This window comes from Balaenoptera borealis (assembly GCF_965194805.1).
Source record: "Balaenoptera borealis genome assembly, chromosome: 13".
Taxonomy (NCBI): domain Eukaryota; kingdom Metazoa; phylum Chordata; class Mammalia; order Artiodactyla; family Balaenopteridae; genus Balaenoptera; species Balaenoptera borealis.
This window is the reverse complement of record NC_138870.1, coordinates 1,076,675-1,093,559: the sequence shown is the minus strand read 5'-3', so window position 1 is coordinate 1,093,559 and position 16,885 is coordinate 1,076,675. Positions and strand designations below refer to the sequence as shown.

The 16,885-nt window shown below is 39.0% G+C and overlaps 1 protein-coding gene across 5 annotated transcripts in view; it reads left to right on the top strand.

Moving 5' to 3' along the window:
* The window catches only part of BCL2L13 (BCL2 like 13), a 68,383-nt gene that overhangs the window by 31,099 nt on the left and 20,399 nt on the right, over positions 1-16,885 (top strand). Inside the window, exons 3-6 of one of the 5 annotated variants that reach the window (XM_082350507.1) lie at positions 7,385-7,492; positions 9,571-9,727; positions 13,452-13,521; positions 13,658-13,681. In XM_082350507.1, coding sequence (XP_082206633.1) covers positions 7,385-7,492; positions 9,571-9,727; positions 13,452-13,521; positions 13,658-13,666 — 344 coding nt within the window. In that variant the 3' untranslated portion in view covers positions 13,667-13,681. Of the gene's footprint in view, positions 1-7,384; positions 7,493-9,570; positions 9,728-13,428; positions 13,522-13,657; positions 13,682-16,885 lie in introns of those variants that run through there. The other 4 variants (XR_014233355.1, XM_082350505.1, XR_014233354.1 and 1 more) reach the window with 4 other exon arrangements.

The window sequence follows — 16,885 nt, the reverse complement described above, 5'->3', positions numbered from 1 at the left end:
CTGATTGCGGGTAACTGAAACCACAAAGGGGACTACTGCATTTAGTCCCCAGGATTTTTTTCCCATGACCAGAAGCTATACTGTTTTCCTTAAAGTGGAATGTTATTCTTTTAAGAGAATTGTTTTTTCACTTAGAGCTTTATTACATAGGGCACAAAGAAATGCAGTAGAAAATGTCAATATCAAATACAGTATTACATTTCAAGACACTTTGTTAATGTAATTGTGGATAAAAGCTAGGGAAATGGCACCAAAGTGCAGCTCAGTTATAACAAATAGGTAATATTATCTGGGGATTTTTCTGATGATCCAGCTTAATTTGAGGATAAAATCTAGAATGCAGGGAATGGAGGGACTACTTCTCATGTCAGGAAGCCTTATAAAAAGTTTCCTCCAACAGGTTGTATTCCCTGGAAAGAGTCTGAAATATTCAGGAGCTCTATATTTCTGATTAAGGACGGGTCAGAAGCAAGCTGGCCGATGCTGAGTCTGAGATGTTTTTGCAGCACTTAAAAGGCTCACGCAAGCTCTTCAGCATGGCGCTCACCCTGCTTCTGCTGTGGGAGTGCATGTGAAGGAGGGTCAGCTAGGTAAGAGAAGGGTTTGTCCTAAAAGCACTGTGTTCGCTGTAGCTCATGGCAGTGACCGATCAAAATTCTTCCATTGTTGACCACGGCAGAGATTATTTGAGCCTGGAAAAAGTTTGAAGGCAAGTCTCTTCGAGGCAGTCACATCTGCTGGAAATTTGGAAAACCAGGGGGGACTGTAGCTTCCTGGTAAAACTTCCCAGATGAATTTATTGTGAAATGTACCCTTATATTTAAAAAATTAACTTTCATTCTGTATTTTTTTAATATAAATTAATGAAACTCTGTTGGACATGTGTTCAGGAAAAAATATATTTTAGTTTTATTTTTTTAATATTTATTTATTGGTTGCATCGGGTCTTAGTTGCAGCATGCAGGCTCTTTGTTGTGTGCGCGGGCTTCTCTCTAGTTGTGGCACATGGACTCAGTACTTGCGGCATGTGGGATCTTACTTCCCCCACCAGGGATCGAACCGGTGTCCCCTGCATTGCAAGACGATTGTTAACCACTGGACCACCAGGGAAGTTCCTGTATTTTAGTTTTAGATCAATTGATATTAAGCCATTCTCTCTTGCAGCAATTGAAGAGTGAGAGTAACTGTTGGTGTTACAAGAGACACTTTCTGTCACTTGGCATTATCTAAACTGTCAGAAGGTTGTTTCTGCTGGTCCAGACTTAGAGTACTGAAAACAGATTCTGTATGAGCATCACTGATTAGGAATCTATGATAAGCTGATTCTATTCACAGGGACAAGGTTTGGGGTGAGATCACTGTGCAATGGTAACAACCCATTTTAGAGAGTCAAAAGGATTGGTGGGTGGGAGCCACTATCTTTTGAGCATTTTTGATGTGGTGGAGTTTAACTAATTTATCTCACTGCCCTTGACAGCTTCTCTTTGTGATAGGTATTATTCTCCTGTTTACGTAAGAGGAGAGGTTCAAGAAGATTATTTTTGTTGCCTAAAGTCACGTGTAATGAGCTGGAATGCTTGGCCCCAAAGCTTACCTTCCCCTTTACTGAGACGCCTTCCAGGAAGCCAGAGGGAGAGAGAGAATTTCAGTGAAAGAAATAAGATTGACCCCAAATAATTCCCCAGTCCGTTGACCCCAAATATTCCCCAGTCTGTGTTTGCCTTGTTTTAATAATGTTACATATATTCTGGAAGTCACTTTACCTAGTATAATTATATTAATCAGTGATGTTGTAGAGCCGTCTAAGCTACAGATTACTTTTAAAAGGAAAACCTGTTCTAATTATAAGCAGTACTTGAGATTTCTTACAAGTCTGGAAGTGAAATAAGCCAGTTCCTGAAAGACAAATGTTGTATGATTCCACTTGTATAAAGTGCTTAGAGTAGTCAGAATTGAGAGAGAAGTAGAATGGTGTTTGCCAAGGGCTGAAGAGAAGAGGTAATGGAGAGTTACTGTGTAGTGGGTCTAGAGCTTCAGTTTTACAAAATGAAAAGAGTTCTGGAGATGGATGGTAGCACAACATTATGAATGTATTTAATACTACTGAACTGTACACTTAAAAATGGTTAAGATGGTAAATTTTGTTAGATGTATTTTACCACAGTAAAAAAAAAAAAGTTGGAAAAACAAAGCCTATATGTAAAGATAGATTTTTATGCTTTATGAGAATTTACAAAGATTACCTTATTTATAGGATACATTTTGTCTTCAAATTTTGCGTAAGATTTTTTTTTTTATTTTTGACTGCGTCAGGTCTTAGTTGCAGCATGTGGGATCTTTCTTTGCAGCGCATGGGCTTCTCTCTAATTGTGGCACTTGGGCTTAGTTGCCCGGTGGCATGTGGGATCTTAGTTCCCTGACCAGGGATCAAACCCTTGTCCCCTGCATTGGAAGGCAGATTCTTTTTTTTTTTTTATTTTTGGCTGCGTTGGGTCTTTGTTACTTCGTGTGGGCTTTCTCTAGTTGCAGCGAACGGGGGCTACTCTTCGTTGCGGTGCATGGGCTTATCATTACGGTGGCTTCTCTTGTTGCGGAGCACAGACTCTAGGCACACAGGCTTTAGTAGTTGTGGCACGTGGGCTCAGTAGTTGTGGCGCACGGGCTTAGTGGCTCCGCGGCGTGTGGGAACTTCCCGGACCAGAGCTCAAACCTGTGTGCCCTGCATTGGCAGGTGGATTCTTAACCACTGTGCCACCAGGGAAGTCCCTGTGTCTGTTTTATGTAATTAGAAAACTTATCAACTTTATTAGGTATAATTAAGAAAAATTGCATATATTTAAGGTGTACTACGTGATGGTTTCATATAAATATACTGTGAAATGGTTACCACAAGCAAGCTAATTAGCATTCATTACCTCACATAGTTACTGTTTTTTTTCTTCTTCTCCCTCACCCCTCTCCCCCTGGCAACCACCTGTTTGTTCTCTGTGAGTCTGTTTCTGTTTTCTTAGGTTGGCTCATTTGTTTTGTTTTTTTAGATTCCACGTATAAGTGAGATCATATGGTATTTGTCTTTCTCTGTCTGACTTATTTCACTTAGCATAATACCCTCCAGGTCCATCCATGTTTTCACAAATGGCAAGATTTCATTCTTTTTTTTTATGGCTGAGCAGTATTCCATTGTACTGGATTGGCCAAAAAGTTCATTCAGGCTTTTCTGTTACATCTTACAGAAAAACCCGAACGAACTTTTTGGCCAACCCAACACACACACACACACACACACACACACACACACACACACACACACACACACACATATACCAAATCTTCTTTATCCATTCGTCCGTTGACGGACACTTAGGCTGTTTCCGTATCTTAACTATTGTAAATAGTTCTGCATGAACATGGGTGCCTGTGTGTGTATGTATGTGTGTGTGTGTGTGTGTGTGTGTGTATATATATATATATCTTTTTGAATTATTTTCTTCAGAATAATACCCGGAAGTGGAATTCCTGGATTGTATGGTAGTTCTATGTTTAATTTTTTGAGGAACCACCATATTGTTTTCCATATCGGCTGTATCATTTACATTTCCATCAACAGTGCACGACCTCGCCAACATTTGTTATTTATTGTCTTTTTGGTAATAGCCATTCTGACAGGTGTGAGGTGATAATCTCATTGTGGTTTTGATTTGCATTTTTCTGATGATTAGTGATGTTGAGCATCTTTTCATGTGCCTGGTGGCCATCTTCTTTGGAATGTCTGTTGAGGTCCTATGCCCAATTTTAATTGAGTTTTTTTTTTTTTTAATGTCTAGTTGTATGTGTTCTTTGTATATTCTGGATAGTATCATTTGCAGATATCTTCTCCCATTCATTAGGCTGTCATTTTGTGGCTAGTTTTTTTCACTGTGCAAAATCTTTTTAGCTTAATGTAATCCCGTTTATTTTTGCTTTTGTTTGCCTTGCCTGAGGAGACATATCCAAAAAAATATTGCTAAGATCCATGTCAAAGAGCGTACTGCCTATGTTTTCTTCTAGAAGTTTTATGGTTTCAGGTCTTATAAGTCTTACAAGTCTTTACTCCATTTTGAGTTTTTTGTGTGTGTATATGGTGTGAGAAAGTGTTCCAGTTTGATTCTTTGCATATAGCTGTCCAGTTATCCCAACATTTTTTTAAAAATATTTATTTATTTATTTTGGCTGCTCTGGGTCTTAGTTGCAGTATGTGGGATCTTCGTTGCAGCATGTGGAATCTTTAGTTGCAGCATGTGGGCTATTTTAGTTGCAGCATGTGGACTTCTTAGTTGTGGCGTGCATGTGGGATCTAGTTCCCCGACCAGGGATTGAACCCCGAGCCACCTGCATTGGGAGCAAGGAGTCTTACCCACTGGACCACCAGGGAAGTCCCTTCCAACATTTATGGAAGATGCTATCTTTTCCCTATTGCCTCTCTTGTTGTAGATTAATTGCCCATATAAGCGTAGATTTATTTCCAGGCTCTCTGTTTTGTTCCATTGATCTTTGTGTCTGTTTTTGTGCCAGTACCATGTTGTTTTGATTCCTGTAGCTTTGTAGTATAGTTTGCAATCGGGAGTGTGGTACCTCCAGATTTGTTCTTCTTTCTCAAGATTGTTTTGGCTATTCAGGGTCTTTTGTGTTAGCTGTGGGCTTGTCATATATGGCCTTTATTATGTTGAGGTATATTCTCTCTTTACTCACTTTGTTGAGAGTTTTTTTTATCATAAATGGGTTCAGAGTTTTTATCATAAATATCATAAAAGCTTTTGAATTTCATCAAAAGCTTTTCCTGCATCTGTTGAGATGGTCATATGATTTTTTTTTTTAATTTATTTATGGCTGTGTTGGGTCTTAGTTTCTGTGCAAAGACTTTCTCCAGTTGCGGCAAGCGGGGGCCACTCTTCATCGCGGTGCGTGGGCCTCTCTTTATCGCAGCCTCTCTTGTTACGGAGCACAGGCTCCAGACGCGCAGGCTCAGTAATTGTGGCTCACGGGCCTAGTTGCTCCGTGGCATGTGGGATCTTCCCAGACCAGGGCTCGAACCCGTGTCCCCTGCATTGGCAGGCAGATTCTCAACCACTGCGCCACCAGGGAAGCCCCTGGTCATACGATTTTTATTCTTCAATTTGTTAAGGTGGTGTATGACATTGATTGATTTGCAGATATTGACCCATCCTTGCATCCCTGGAATAAATTCCACTTGATCATGGTGTATAATCCTTTTAGTGTACTGTGTATTGTTGGAGTTGGTTTGCTAATAGTTTGTTGAAGATTTTTGCATTTGTGTTCATCAGTGATACTGGCTTATAATTTTCTTTTTTTGTGATATCTTTGTCTGGTTTTGGTATCAGGTTGATGCTGGCCTCATGGAATCAGATTGGAAGCATTCATTCCTCTGCAATTTTTTGGAATAGTTTGAGAAGGATTGGTACTATATTAACTCCTCTCCAAATGTTTGGTAGGCTTCACCTGTGAAGCTGTCTGGTCCAGGACTTCTGTTTTGGGAGAGGTTTTTAATTACTGATTCAATTTTATTACTGGCAGTGGGTCTATTCATATTTTCTATTTCTTCCTGATTCAGTCTTGGGAGATTGCATGTTTCAAGGAATTTATCCATTTCTTCTAGGTTGTCCATTTTATTGGTGTACGGTTGTTTATAGTAGTCTCTTATGATCCTTTGTATTTCTGTGGTGTGGATTGTACCTTCTCCTCTTTCACTTTTTATTTTTCTTGGGTCCTCTCTTTTTTTTCTTCATGAGTCTGGCTAAAGGTTTATCAATTTTGTTTATCTTTTCAAATAACCAGCTCTTAGTTTCATTGATCTTTTCTGAGTTTAGCCTCTATTTCATTTATTTCTGCTCTGATCTTTATGATTTCTTTTCTTCTAACTTTGCGCTTTGTTTGTTCTTCTTTTTGTACTTCTTTTAGGTGTAAGGTTAGGTTGGTTATTTGAGATTTTTCTTGTTTGCTGAGGTAGGCTCGTATTGTTAAAAGCTGCCCTCTTAGAACTGCTTTTGCTGCATCCCATGGATTTGGGATTCTTGTGTTTCTATCTCCGTTTGTCTCCAGGTATTTTTTAATTTCCGTTTTGATTTCTTCAGTGACCCACTGGTTGTTTAGTAGCATATTGTTTTAGGTAATGTTTTAAAATTTTTATGTATGTAGTTTCAACTAAGATACATATATAGGCAGAAATGTTAAATGAAATGTCATTAAATAAAATATATATTAACCATGACATTGAGGGGATCCTTTCTGTTGCATTTCAACTAGAAATACCTAAGGAATTTTATATTTTCCACAAAAAAACCTTTTGAGGGTCTGAGTTTTATTTTAGTTAGTCTCAGCTCAGAAGGAAAATGTTTTATGTAGCCTGAAGGAAAATTATTTTTGTCAACTTTGAAAGTTGAAATCTAATCAGATAATCTGTGACATATAGAAATGTTTAACCTTTTATTTTTCAAATGAATTTTAAAGACCTACAGATGCTCTGATAAGTTTCTTGACCTAAATTAAATTAGTAAGCTCATCTTTGAATTCAGAATTTTTTGTTTGCAAAGGATGAAAGCATATTAAAGCCTAAAACCTCTGTTTATAAAACTTGTCAGTGATACAAACAACTGTAAAAATACTGGGAATATATAAAATAAATATATTCTGAATATAGATATATTCTGAATAGGAGGAGTGAGCTATCATAGTTGGATTCAGTGTTTTAGATGAAATGATGACACTGCCCCAAATATCTGGGGCAGGAGAAATTAGTAAATTGTTAAGCATCTGGTTTATTTTTCTCCTTTGGAGTCTTCCTCTTTGTTCTCCATTCTGTGCTACAGACCAGGACCTTACTTTTCCTTTTACTACATGAGAATAGCTTGTGCCCTATACTTTTGGTATATTCATGGTTTTCTTAATTTGGAGGATATAAGTCTTTTGATGATAATGGGCCTTCTCTTGAGCTGCAGTTTACATGAAGATGTGAAGGTAAGGGGCCGTGAATGTCATTTTCAGGAGACATTATCACTGATCTACACAGTCTTGTAGGTTTCCTTTTCTGTTATGTCAAAACTGTTTCTGAGCTGTTTCCTTCCTAGCAGCCCAGCCAGATGATGAGGAGGACACAGCCTGCATTAGCGGTTCTGTACTCAGACTGGCCTGAATTCCAGTCACAGCTCCTCCATAGTTGTGGGACAACCTACCCAGGCCTCAGCTTCGTCATCTTTACGTTATCTCCTAGCCCCTAGTCAAGATAATGAGTTTTGATTTTGTATTTTCTGACTTAATGCTTAAAATCCTACCCATATTCTAATGTTTTCTTTCCCCCTCTTTCACTAGTAACCTTTCTTATTGGTTTCAGGGGTTCAACAGGATATAGCTTCACAATCTCTGGATCAAGAAGTTTTATTAAAAGTTAAAACTGAAATTGAAGAAGAGCTAAAATCCCTGGACAAAGAAATTTCTGAAGGTCTCTTTATCCTTATTTTCCTGGTTAATTAGTGGGTTCTGTTTGGTATGGTTTCTTTCTTTTTTTTTTTTTTTTTTTTACAGTGGAGTGTTCACAACATTACACAGCTTCATGGGTCTAGGATTATAGGGGTGAAACTAGAAAGTACCTCTTTCTTTCCTGGGGGAATCTGTTTATAAGTTTCTAAACTATACCCAACAGATTAGATGGAACCTTTTCTGGTGTTAAGTAATGCACTGAACAGTCATGTTAAGGTACTACTTTCCGTTCAGTGTGATTGATATCTTTATATTAATAACACTAAAGGGAGAAATGTAAGCGTGCTGCTTTCATTTTTCATGTGCTATAGATGGTGGTGGCAGTGATAACATTTTTAACACCGCCAAAAGAAACACTATATACGTTGACAGTAACTTCCCACTTCTAGTCCCACCAGCCCCCTGTCTCCATCCCCAATCCATCTGCTTTCTGTCTCCATGCATTTGCCTATTATGGGTCTTCACGTAAATGGAATCATACACTGGGTGGTGTTTTGTGACTGGCTTTTTCACTTAGCATAGTATTTTCAAGGGTCATCCACGTGGTAGCACAGATCAGTACTTCATCCCATTGTATGAGGAATAATATCCCACTGTGTAGATACAGCACATTTTGTTTATCCATTCATCAGTTGATGGATATTTAGGTTGTTTCCACTTTTTGGCTATTATGTATAATGATGCTATGAATATTCACGTACAAGTTTTTGTGTAGATGTGTATTGCCCAGTAATTTTTATTTTTTTATTTTTATTTGTTTGGTTTTTTGTTTTCTTTGTTTTCTTTTTTTTTTTTGGCCATGCCACACGGCTTGCTGGATCTTAGTTCCCGACCAGGGATCAAACCCGGGCCCATGGCAGTGAAAGTGCCAAGTCCTAACCACTGGACTGCCAAGGAATTCTCTGCCCAGTAATTTTTAACAAGAAAAAATAGAAATCATGTTTATAAATCAGCTCCCTGTTAGTAAAGAAAAAATATGAATAGAAATTTACAAAAATCCAGAAACCTAATGTTAATGTTCTCTTTTATTTTCCTTTACTGACATTTTTAACTGATTAATGTTATAATTCTGTTTTAATTCTTGTCCATTTCTGATAACAGTACTGCATGGCAAAATGGGCAAAAGGCAGAAAAGAAAATGGCAATGAAGGCTTATATGCACTTCCTCACTGAACCTGTATTCCCCAAGACTTGGCATCAGAGTGGGCGTTCTCAGGCTTGCTCAGACCGTGCAGCGTCTGTGAACTTTGTAGCCATGTATATCTTTCTTGAAGAAATACATACTTAACTCTAGTGAAATTTGCAGCCTTCTAGGAGCAAGCTTTGGATTAATGCAATAAATGCTTTATGGAGGTTATTGATAACCCTTGGGAGTGGGTACAAGCCACCTGCTTTCCTGGGAGTCTATGCCCTGCATCCCATTTGTACCCTGGACCAGGGATGATCTGGCCTCTCCTTCCTGCAGTTAGAGCAGGGCTGTGTCTGTGTAACGGAGTGAGGAAGCAGAGGAGAAGCTGGCTGTGTGAGTGGGCAGCTTGTACACTTTTAAAATATATTCATGTGCGTGATTGTGAGTTGGGAAGTTCACTCTAAAAGGGAATGAAAGTCATGAGGTCCTCTAAGGTGGAATAACTGATTAGAATCTGGTTTAAGAAGAGCCGCATTTGTAAAGGTAAAAACAAATCTTAAGAGAGGGGTGATAGAGCTGGGAGTTGCTCTCATTTATCATTCTTTGACTGAATGGGTCTGCGGTAATATACAAAATTGGTTTGTGTATTTTGCCATGTCAGTTTAGCCTTTTTCTTTTCTTGAAACTAAGATTTTTCATAAAAATCTTTCCTTAAAAAAAAAAAAAAACCTCTAAATTTAGGGCCTTTCAAAGGAAACATTAATATCCCGTAACGATTATCTGACATTTTTAAGTGGCTTATAACTAACTATTAGCTAGTTCCCAGTGGTTGGCATCTTAACCCCCTGAGCTTTTACAGCACAGCTTCTGACACTGCTCGTTAACTTGGGTTTTCCTTCTGTCATCTTCAGCCTTTGCCAGCACAGGCTTTGACCGCCACACTTCGCCCGTGTTCAGCCCCGCAAACCCCGACAGCTCCGTAGAGGACTGCTTGGCTCACCTCGGGGAGAAGGCGTCGCAGGAGCTGAGGGCGCCTCTGCTCGGGGCCTTGCAGACGCTCCTCAGCCGGTGAGTCCCCACGGCCTCTGCGCGCTTAAGCCTCCGTTTTAGGTGAACAGTGTCACTTCTTTTCTCACTTACTTGTCTTCACTTTTTCTTTTTTTGCTTTCCCAAATCATCTCTGTTTGCGTTTTGAGCAGTGATTTAACTGTTCCAGCATGAATTTGACCGTTTGTGTTTACTTGTTGGGCTGTCAGGTTTCAACAAATGCTTTCACCAGTTGTAAACACAAGCTGTTTCACTTGTGCTGACCACTTTTCACCAGCACTCCCTCGTGACCAGCGTAAGTGGAATGACTGGGGTTTTATTCATTGTACTGCAGGATTGACATTGTGTCTGTATTTGGGGCGTCCCGGATGTTGGTACACTTTCGGGTTGCACACCTACCTGTGGAACTGCTGCCACATTCCTACTGTGGGAACTTCTTTCCTAGCTGTCATGCTGGCTATTAAAGCCAAAGGCAAGAAGCTCATCGTGAAAGTATATTAAGTAGAACCAAGTCATTTATTGTAAATCTTAAAAATTTGTTTCCCTTAATTCTTTGATGAGAATCATTAACAGATTGGTATGAATTGAAAAAAATGTTTGGTTTAATGAAGATTGATGACTAAAACAAGGTGAAGACTGTTCCTTCACTCAAGGGGCCAACATTCAGATGCCAAATTACTGTTGTAGTAAAGTAATCCCTTACTTTCACAAAGGCAAAGCTTTTAGGTTACCGTTTGTTAGAAGACAGCAATTTGGGTTTAAGGATGATTCAGTTTGTTTCCGCATATTTTGGTGACATAAGCAAATGTAAAAATCCCAGCTATACATAAGAAACAGTGAAATGAAAGTCATATTTGGATTTTCGTAACTTTATACATAGAAAGTTTAAAAATAAATGTGGACAGAAGATTCTGGGTGTGGGGAAGTAAAACTGAGACAGGAAATTTGGAGGCACAGCAGTGGCTTTCAGAGTGTTGTGAGGAGGTGAGGGAGGTGGTTAGGCCCGCTGCACTCTTCTTAAGCCAGAGCAGCCATACTTGCATGTAGTTTGTATATTGAGCTTTCATCTTAGATTTGAAGGAGCCTACTGTTTGGCCAATACAAACATAAAGAACTTGTAAAAGCGGTTGGGACTGGGAGTAAAGTAACTGAGAAGCATAAGGCAAAAAATGGTCTCCAGCTTTGATGCAGACTATTTGCGTCAAGTCATTTCACTCTATCATAGCTTCTCTGTTCATTTCAACTTTACTGGGATATTATGAGCTCTCCGAAGAACAGCATTATAGTTTTATATATGTACAATGTATGTGAAGAACAGTATTATAGTATATGTATTTGGAGTCCTTTTCATGATCTACAGGACAAATTGATCTTTTCACTGCATAGTAAATTATATTTTAAAAAATACAGTCTTGGATGAATATTTGTTTTGTTTTCCCCAAAAGCTTAACAACTTCAAAAATTATTAATATCCTGAAAATAACTGATGATGAACTAGAAGTATTGTACAGGTTGATGGCAGTATCTTTTAAGGTGGAAAATACCACTTATTCCCCCAAACAGTTTTGTTAAAGTAGGGAAACTAATCCTGAACTCTTCATACAGCCAAGCACCAGCAATCTGAAAAGTTTTTCCCCTGGAATTCCGTGGCAGTCCAGTGGTTAGGACTTCGCCATTTCACTGCCAAGGGCACAGGTTCGATCCCTGGTCAGGGGATCTAAGATTCTGTGAGCTGCATAGTGCAGCCCCAAAAAAAAGAAAGAAAGAAAGAAAGAAAAGTTTTTCCCCTCCTCTTTCTTCTTTGCTGAATTCAAGTAGCTCATTAGATAGGGCTAATTTTTTAACTACTTATTTTCCTACGTTTAAGATTTCCTTTGAGTGTTTTAATCTGCTGGATCTTTTATGTGCATATATGTGTGTACGTATAATGTTTCAAATCATGTTTCATTCTGAAGGATGCTAAAGTACTTCAGCCTGATAGACTCCCCGTCAGGACTCGCGTGGCGCACAGCGCAGCAGGCAGTTCAGGAAAGGACGTGAAGGGACTGACGCACGCAAGCAGAGCTGCAGGGAGCAATAGGCAGGTTAGACGGCAGCGCGTCCGCTTCAGGCCTGTGTTACAACCACCTGCTGTGTCGCCCGGGTCTTCAGACAGTCCTACGCTTACTTTAATGGCAGTGCGATAGCAGGAAGGTCGCACATAACATCTTATTAAGACGGTCATCCCTCGTATCTTAACTCCTTCAGTGTCACTGTGCTGCTACGTTATATTGACTTACAGAAAAGAACGATACGTTTGTCATCAGAACTGTTTTCTGAAACATCTAGAGCCACACGCTGTCCAACAGATAAAATGCAGGTCACATGTATGTAATTTAAAATTTTCTAGCAGCCACATAAAAAGATTAAGTACAGATTTTAAATATATTTTATTTAATTCAGTGTGTTAAAAATATTATAGTTGGAACATGTATTTATTATAAAAATCATTGGTGAGTTGTCGTAGGTTCTTTCTTCTTAGCAAGTCTCTGCAGTCTGGTGTGCTCCTCAATAATAATGAGGATTATTGGACCTCATTACCCTGGTCCAGATGCTCGTTAGCTACGTGGGGCATCAGTGTGTCGTGGCCCATTTCAAAATCCGGACTCGGAATAGGAGCAGCGGCGTGTCCTTTGGAGCCAGCACTAACTGGGTGTGAATTCCTACTCCTCTGTTGCTGCTTGCAGCCCTGTGGATCTGGGACAGTCTCTTAGCTTTTCTGAGCTTCAGTTTCCTAGTATGCAATAGAATATAAAACACAAATGTATAAAAATATAAAACATAGCAATAGGCTACCAGTAAGTGTACCTGTTATCAATCTTAAATATTCATAGGCTGACAAGATCACAGACCAGGGTGGTCAGAGCAGAAAATGCCTTTGGAATGGATTTTAAAATCCTATAAAAGCAAGGCTCCTCTCCTTTTTTACATATATGTTAATTCTTTGCCAACAAAAGGCGGGGGGGGGGTGGGTAGGTAAATCTTCACTAAATCTGTTATCCAAGAGCCTTGGTGCCTTCATGTGTAAGTTGCTGTGGAGTGCCTTTGTCGTTGGTGTTAATTTGCACACGGGCCCACGCTGAGAACGCAGCACTCACATCCCCTCAGAAACGCATGTCTGTGTCACGGGAATAATCAGAAGGAGAGCCTCACCCCAGGGTTGGGTGTCACGAGACTCCAGGTTAAAAATAGAGCTCATTTATTGACCTTGCTTATTCCAACTTCTTATGTCCCCAGTTTGAAAGGTCTTCCAGTGACAATGTCTCTTTAATTTTTAAATATTTTACATTTTTTGCCTTTAAAAAGTTTAACTTGTTCTTTCAATTTTATTAATGAGATAATTTTTGTTATTTGTTATTATTGATTCTGTATTAATAACCCAAGTGTTTATATTTATCTGCAACGTAGAAGCCTTGTTGGATAAGTTTCAAGCAATTGTAAAAAATTTGTTATTATATATTTTTCTCTTCCTATGTTGTAAACTGCTTTCCCAAGCTGGTAGCATAAATCTCAGCCTGTAGAGAATGCTTAAAGAAAAATGCATACCAAATGTTAAAAGCCATGTCTCATAGAAAACTATATGTTGAAAAATCTGTGTTACTTTAGCAAAAAGTTCAACAGCAAAGTAGTGACTGTATGTTTATTCATCTGGAAATTTAGAATTTTCCTTCTTTGTGACACAGACTTTTAAAAAAAATCTCTACAGGCCATTGACATATCAGGCATATCGGGAATGTACACTGGAGACCACAGTTCATGCCAGCGGCTGGAATAAGGTATAAACCAAGTTATCTTTTCTCTTACAAGATTTTAGTGTGTTAGTGATAAAGTACAGGAGGGATTGTTAGCATCGTATAAGAGAAAACTGTTAGAGCTTGTTGTTTAATGCATAAATCCAGCTGTGTTATGCAGTGTTTCTGATTAAGGCTGGCACAGAACCACATGTTCCATAGTTGTGCCATCTGCCTTCCCGTGTGTCCTGAATTTCCCATGATCGCTTCATTTCTCTGCCTTAGATGTGACATTTCTCTCCAGGTGGTCATTTGTTCACAGGTGAGTATGTTTTGGGGGCACAGCTTCTTGTGGTTCTTACAGGGGTAGCCCCAGTTGTGCTGATAGTTTACCATCTGAGCATTACGGCCATCCCTCGGAGATGGCAGAATGAATTTTATTAACTTCCGTTTTGTCGTTTAGTTAGCTAGTTAGTTAGGTCAGGTGATTAATCAGGAAAAAAAACAGTTAAAGTACTTGCTTCAGACCCCTTGATTAATCAGGTGATTAATCAGGAAAAAAAAAAGTTAAAGTACTTGCTTCCGACCCCTTGACTAGTAAATTTTGGAACCAGCACTGGAGCTGAGATCTTTGGATTCCAGCTTCAGTGTTCTTCCACTGTACCATGCTGCTGGTCCGTTGTCTCAGGCTGTATTATCCACTTATCACCTTGACGACGAGGCCGAGTCTCAGGGGGGAGGCAGTATGGGGTGGTCCAGCTCACTGAGGAGGAAGTCTGGCCCTTAGTGATGTGGTGCTAGGGATGAGAAAGTGCTGTACAGTTATTTTTATAAATAGCCACCTCTACTCAGAATTGTCACTACTATGAGCCAGACTGTGTGACCTTATGTACCTAATTGATGTATATTATTTTTACTCACCTTAATACAGGCTTTGGAGGCATTATAGCATAATCATTAGCATCATAGGCCTGTAATCGGACTTGTTTCAGTATCAGCTTTGCCACTGACTAGATGCATATCTTTGGACAGGTGAATTAAGCACTTGAAGTCTTAATTTTCACATATGTGAAGTGGAGATGATACTACTAACTTCAGAAGTTTTATTAGAACTGAGTGACATAATGTGTTGTTCAGTGCTTATTTTAGTGCAGTGTCTGGCCCCATAGTAAGCACTCTGTAAACAGTGGCTATTATGTTAGATTTAACACATGTAACCTTGTTACCAAATAGTCACTATTATGGAGTTTTAGTATGTTACTTAGCTGTAAAAAATTTGTTAAAATATCTGACTGTTTCATTCGCTTTCGTGGAAAAAAACAAACCTCTCTTATAAATAAAAATGAGCTTTCTTAGTATGTCAAACAACAAATATTTAGATACCTAATATGACTAGCCTTCTCCCCCTATTTTATGTTCTTCTCCTGTCACCCTTGTCTAGGACTGTCACAATCAACTCTCGTATGTCTCCCTGCCTTCCCCCCCGCCATCCTATGCTTATCCTAAAAAAGTGGAGTAAACCCCAGTCTTCACTCTCCCTCTTCACCCACCCTTTTTTCCCATTCCCTGCTTCATTTTAGTCCCTCATCTTGCCAAGGTTGTGGCTTGAATACCTCATGTAAATGAAGCATGCCAGTTAGAATATGACTTGCTCTGATGAATCCAGTATGACTCTCCTAAGTCCTTCAGGGCTAAAAAGAACCTGGCTTATTATGATAGGAAACTGAAATGCCTCTTTCCACCCCAGTCAAAATCAGATTGGCTAATTTAAGCAATTAGCCCATATTTTGCATTTTATATTTTGCATGAATGTTTGCAAAATTCTGATATAGCATCATTATATGAATATGGCTATCTGGTAAGTACATAAGACTCAAATGAAAAAAATGTCCACAAAGCATGCCAAGTTTCCAAACTGAATGTCATTTCATCTGTATAGGGATTTTAAAAGCATCTTGGTATAATGCTTTTTAAATAGATCAAAAGAAGTGGAGGAATAAAGCTGTCACAAAACCCATATTAATAGAATGATTTTTTTAAGTACATGTATAAATGTAGGCTATATAGTATGTATATGCCAAGAAAAATAATTGGAATGTGTGCCAAAACATTAAATAATCCATAGTAGTTATCTCAGAATTGTAGGTTATTCTTTAATTTTCTTTTATTTTTCCTCATGGGAATTGGTTTTCCTATGAACTTACCTGCTTATAGAAAAAGAGGAGAATGGCCATCAAAGGGAAAGGCTAGAGTGTTAGGGCACAGTGCTCACATGTAATAAACCGACTTTAGAGACACGGTAGCAAAGAGGAGTGAACTGTTTGCCTTGGTTAAGTTTTACTGGCATATTACGTCACTCATCTTTTAAAATCTTTCATTATTAAAATGTCAGGCGTGCACAAAGCAGAGCGAATAATTTAACAAACCCGTGTCCGTCACTCAGCCTCGGCGGCTTTCAGTATGTGTCTGGTCTTGTTTCATCTGTTCCCCACACTCTCCCCCTAGATTACCTTGAAGCACACCTTATAAATGCATTACTATGTATTTCCAAGGATAATTATATCCCTTTTTTAACAACTGAGAATACCATGATTACACCTCAGATATCAACAGTCATTCTAATATCAGGACATAGTCTATTCAGTATTCAAATTTTCCCAGTTGTTTCACAAAGGTATTTTCCTAAGCTGATTTGTTTGAATCGAGATCCAGACAAGGCTCATGCATTGTATTTGGTTGATATGTCTCTTGTCTTTAAGAAGTTTTTTGAAATATAATTCATATACCATAAAATTTACCCTTCTGAAATATACAGTTTAATGGTTTTTAGTACAATCACAGAGTTGTGCAGCCATCTCCACTGTCTAATTCCAGACCATTTTTATCTTCCCCAAAAGAAACCCCGTACCTTAGAGTGGTCACTCCCCATTTCCTATTCCTTCCAGCCCCTGGCCATATGGCTTGACTCTGTCTCTATGAATTTGCTTGTTCCGGGCATTTCATATACATGTGATCACATAATATGTGACCTAAGTCTCTTAATTTGCAGACTTACTCTTCCTCTTGGGGTTTTTTTTTTTTTTCTCTAATTCCTTACAGATTATTTGTTCTGTTAAATTTTCTACCCTCTGGATTTTATTGACTGCATCACTGAGATGCCAGCTAACATGCACAGCTGACCCTTGAACAATGCGGGGGTTAGGGGCACCGACCCTCCCTCCAGCCGCAAATCTTCATATAACTTAAAGTTGGCCCCCCTGTCCTCAGTCCCTCCATACATGCAGTTCTGCATCTGCGGATTCACCAAACTGCGGATGGGGTAGTACTGTAGTATTTACTGTTGGGAAAACTCAGTGTATCACTTATAGTTAGCCCTCAGTATCCGTGGTTCCTCCAGTTCAGACCCATG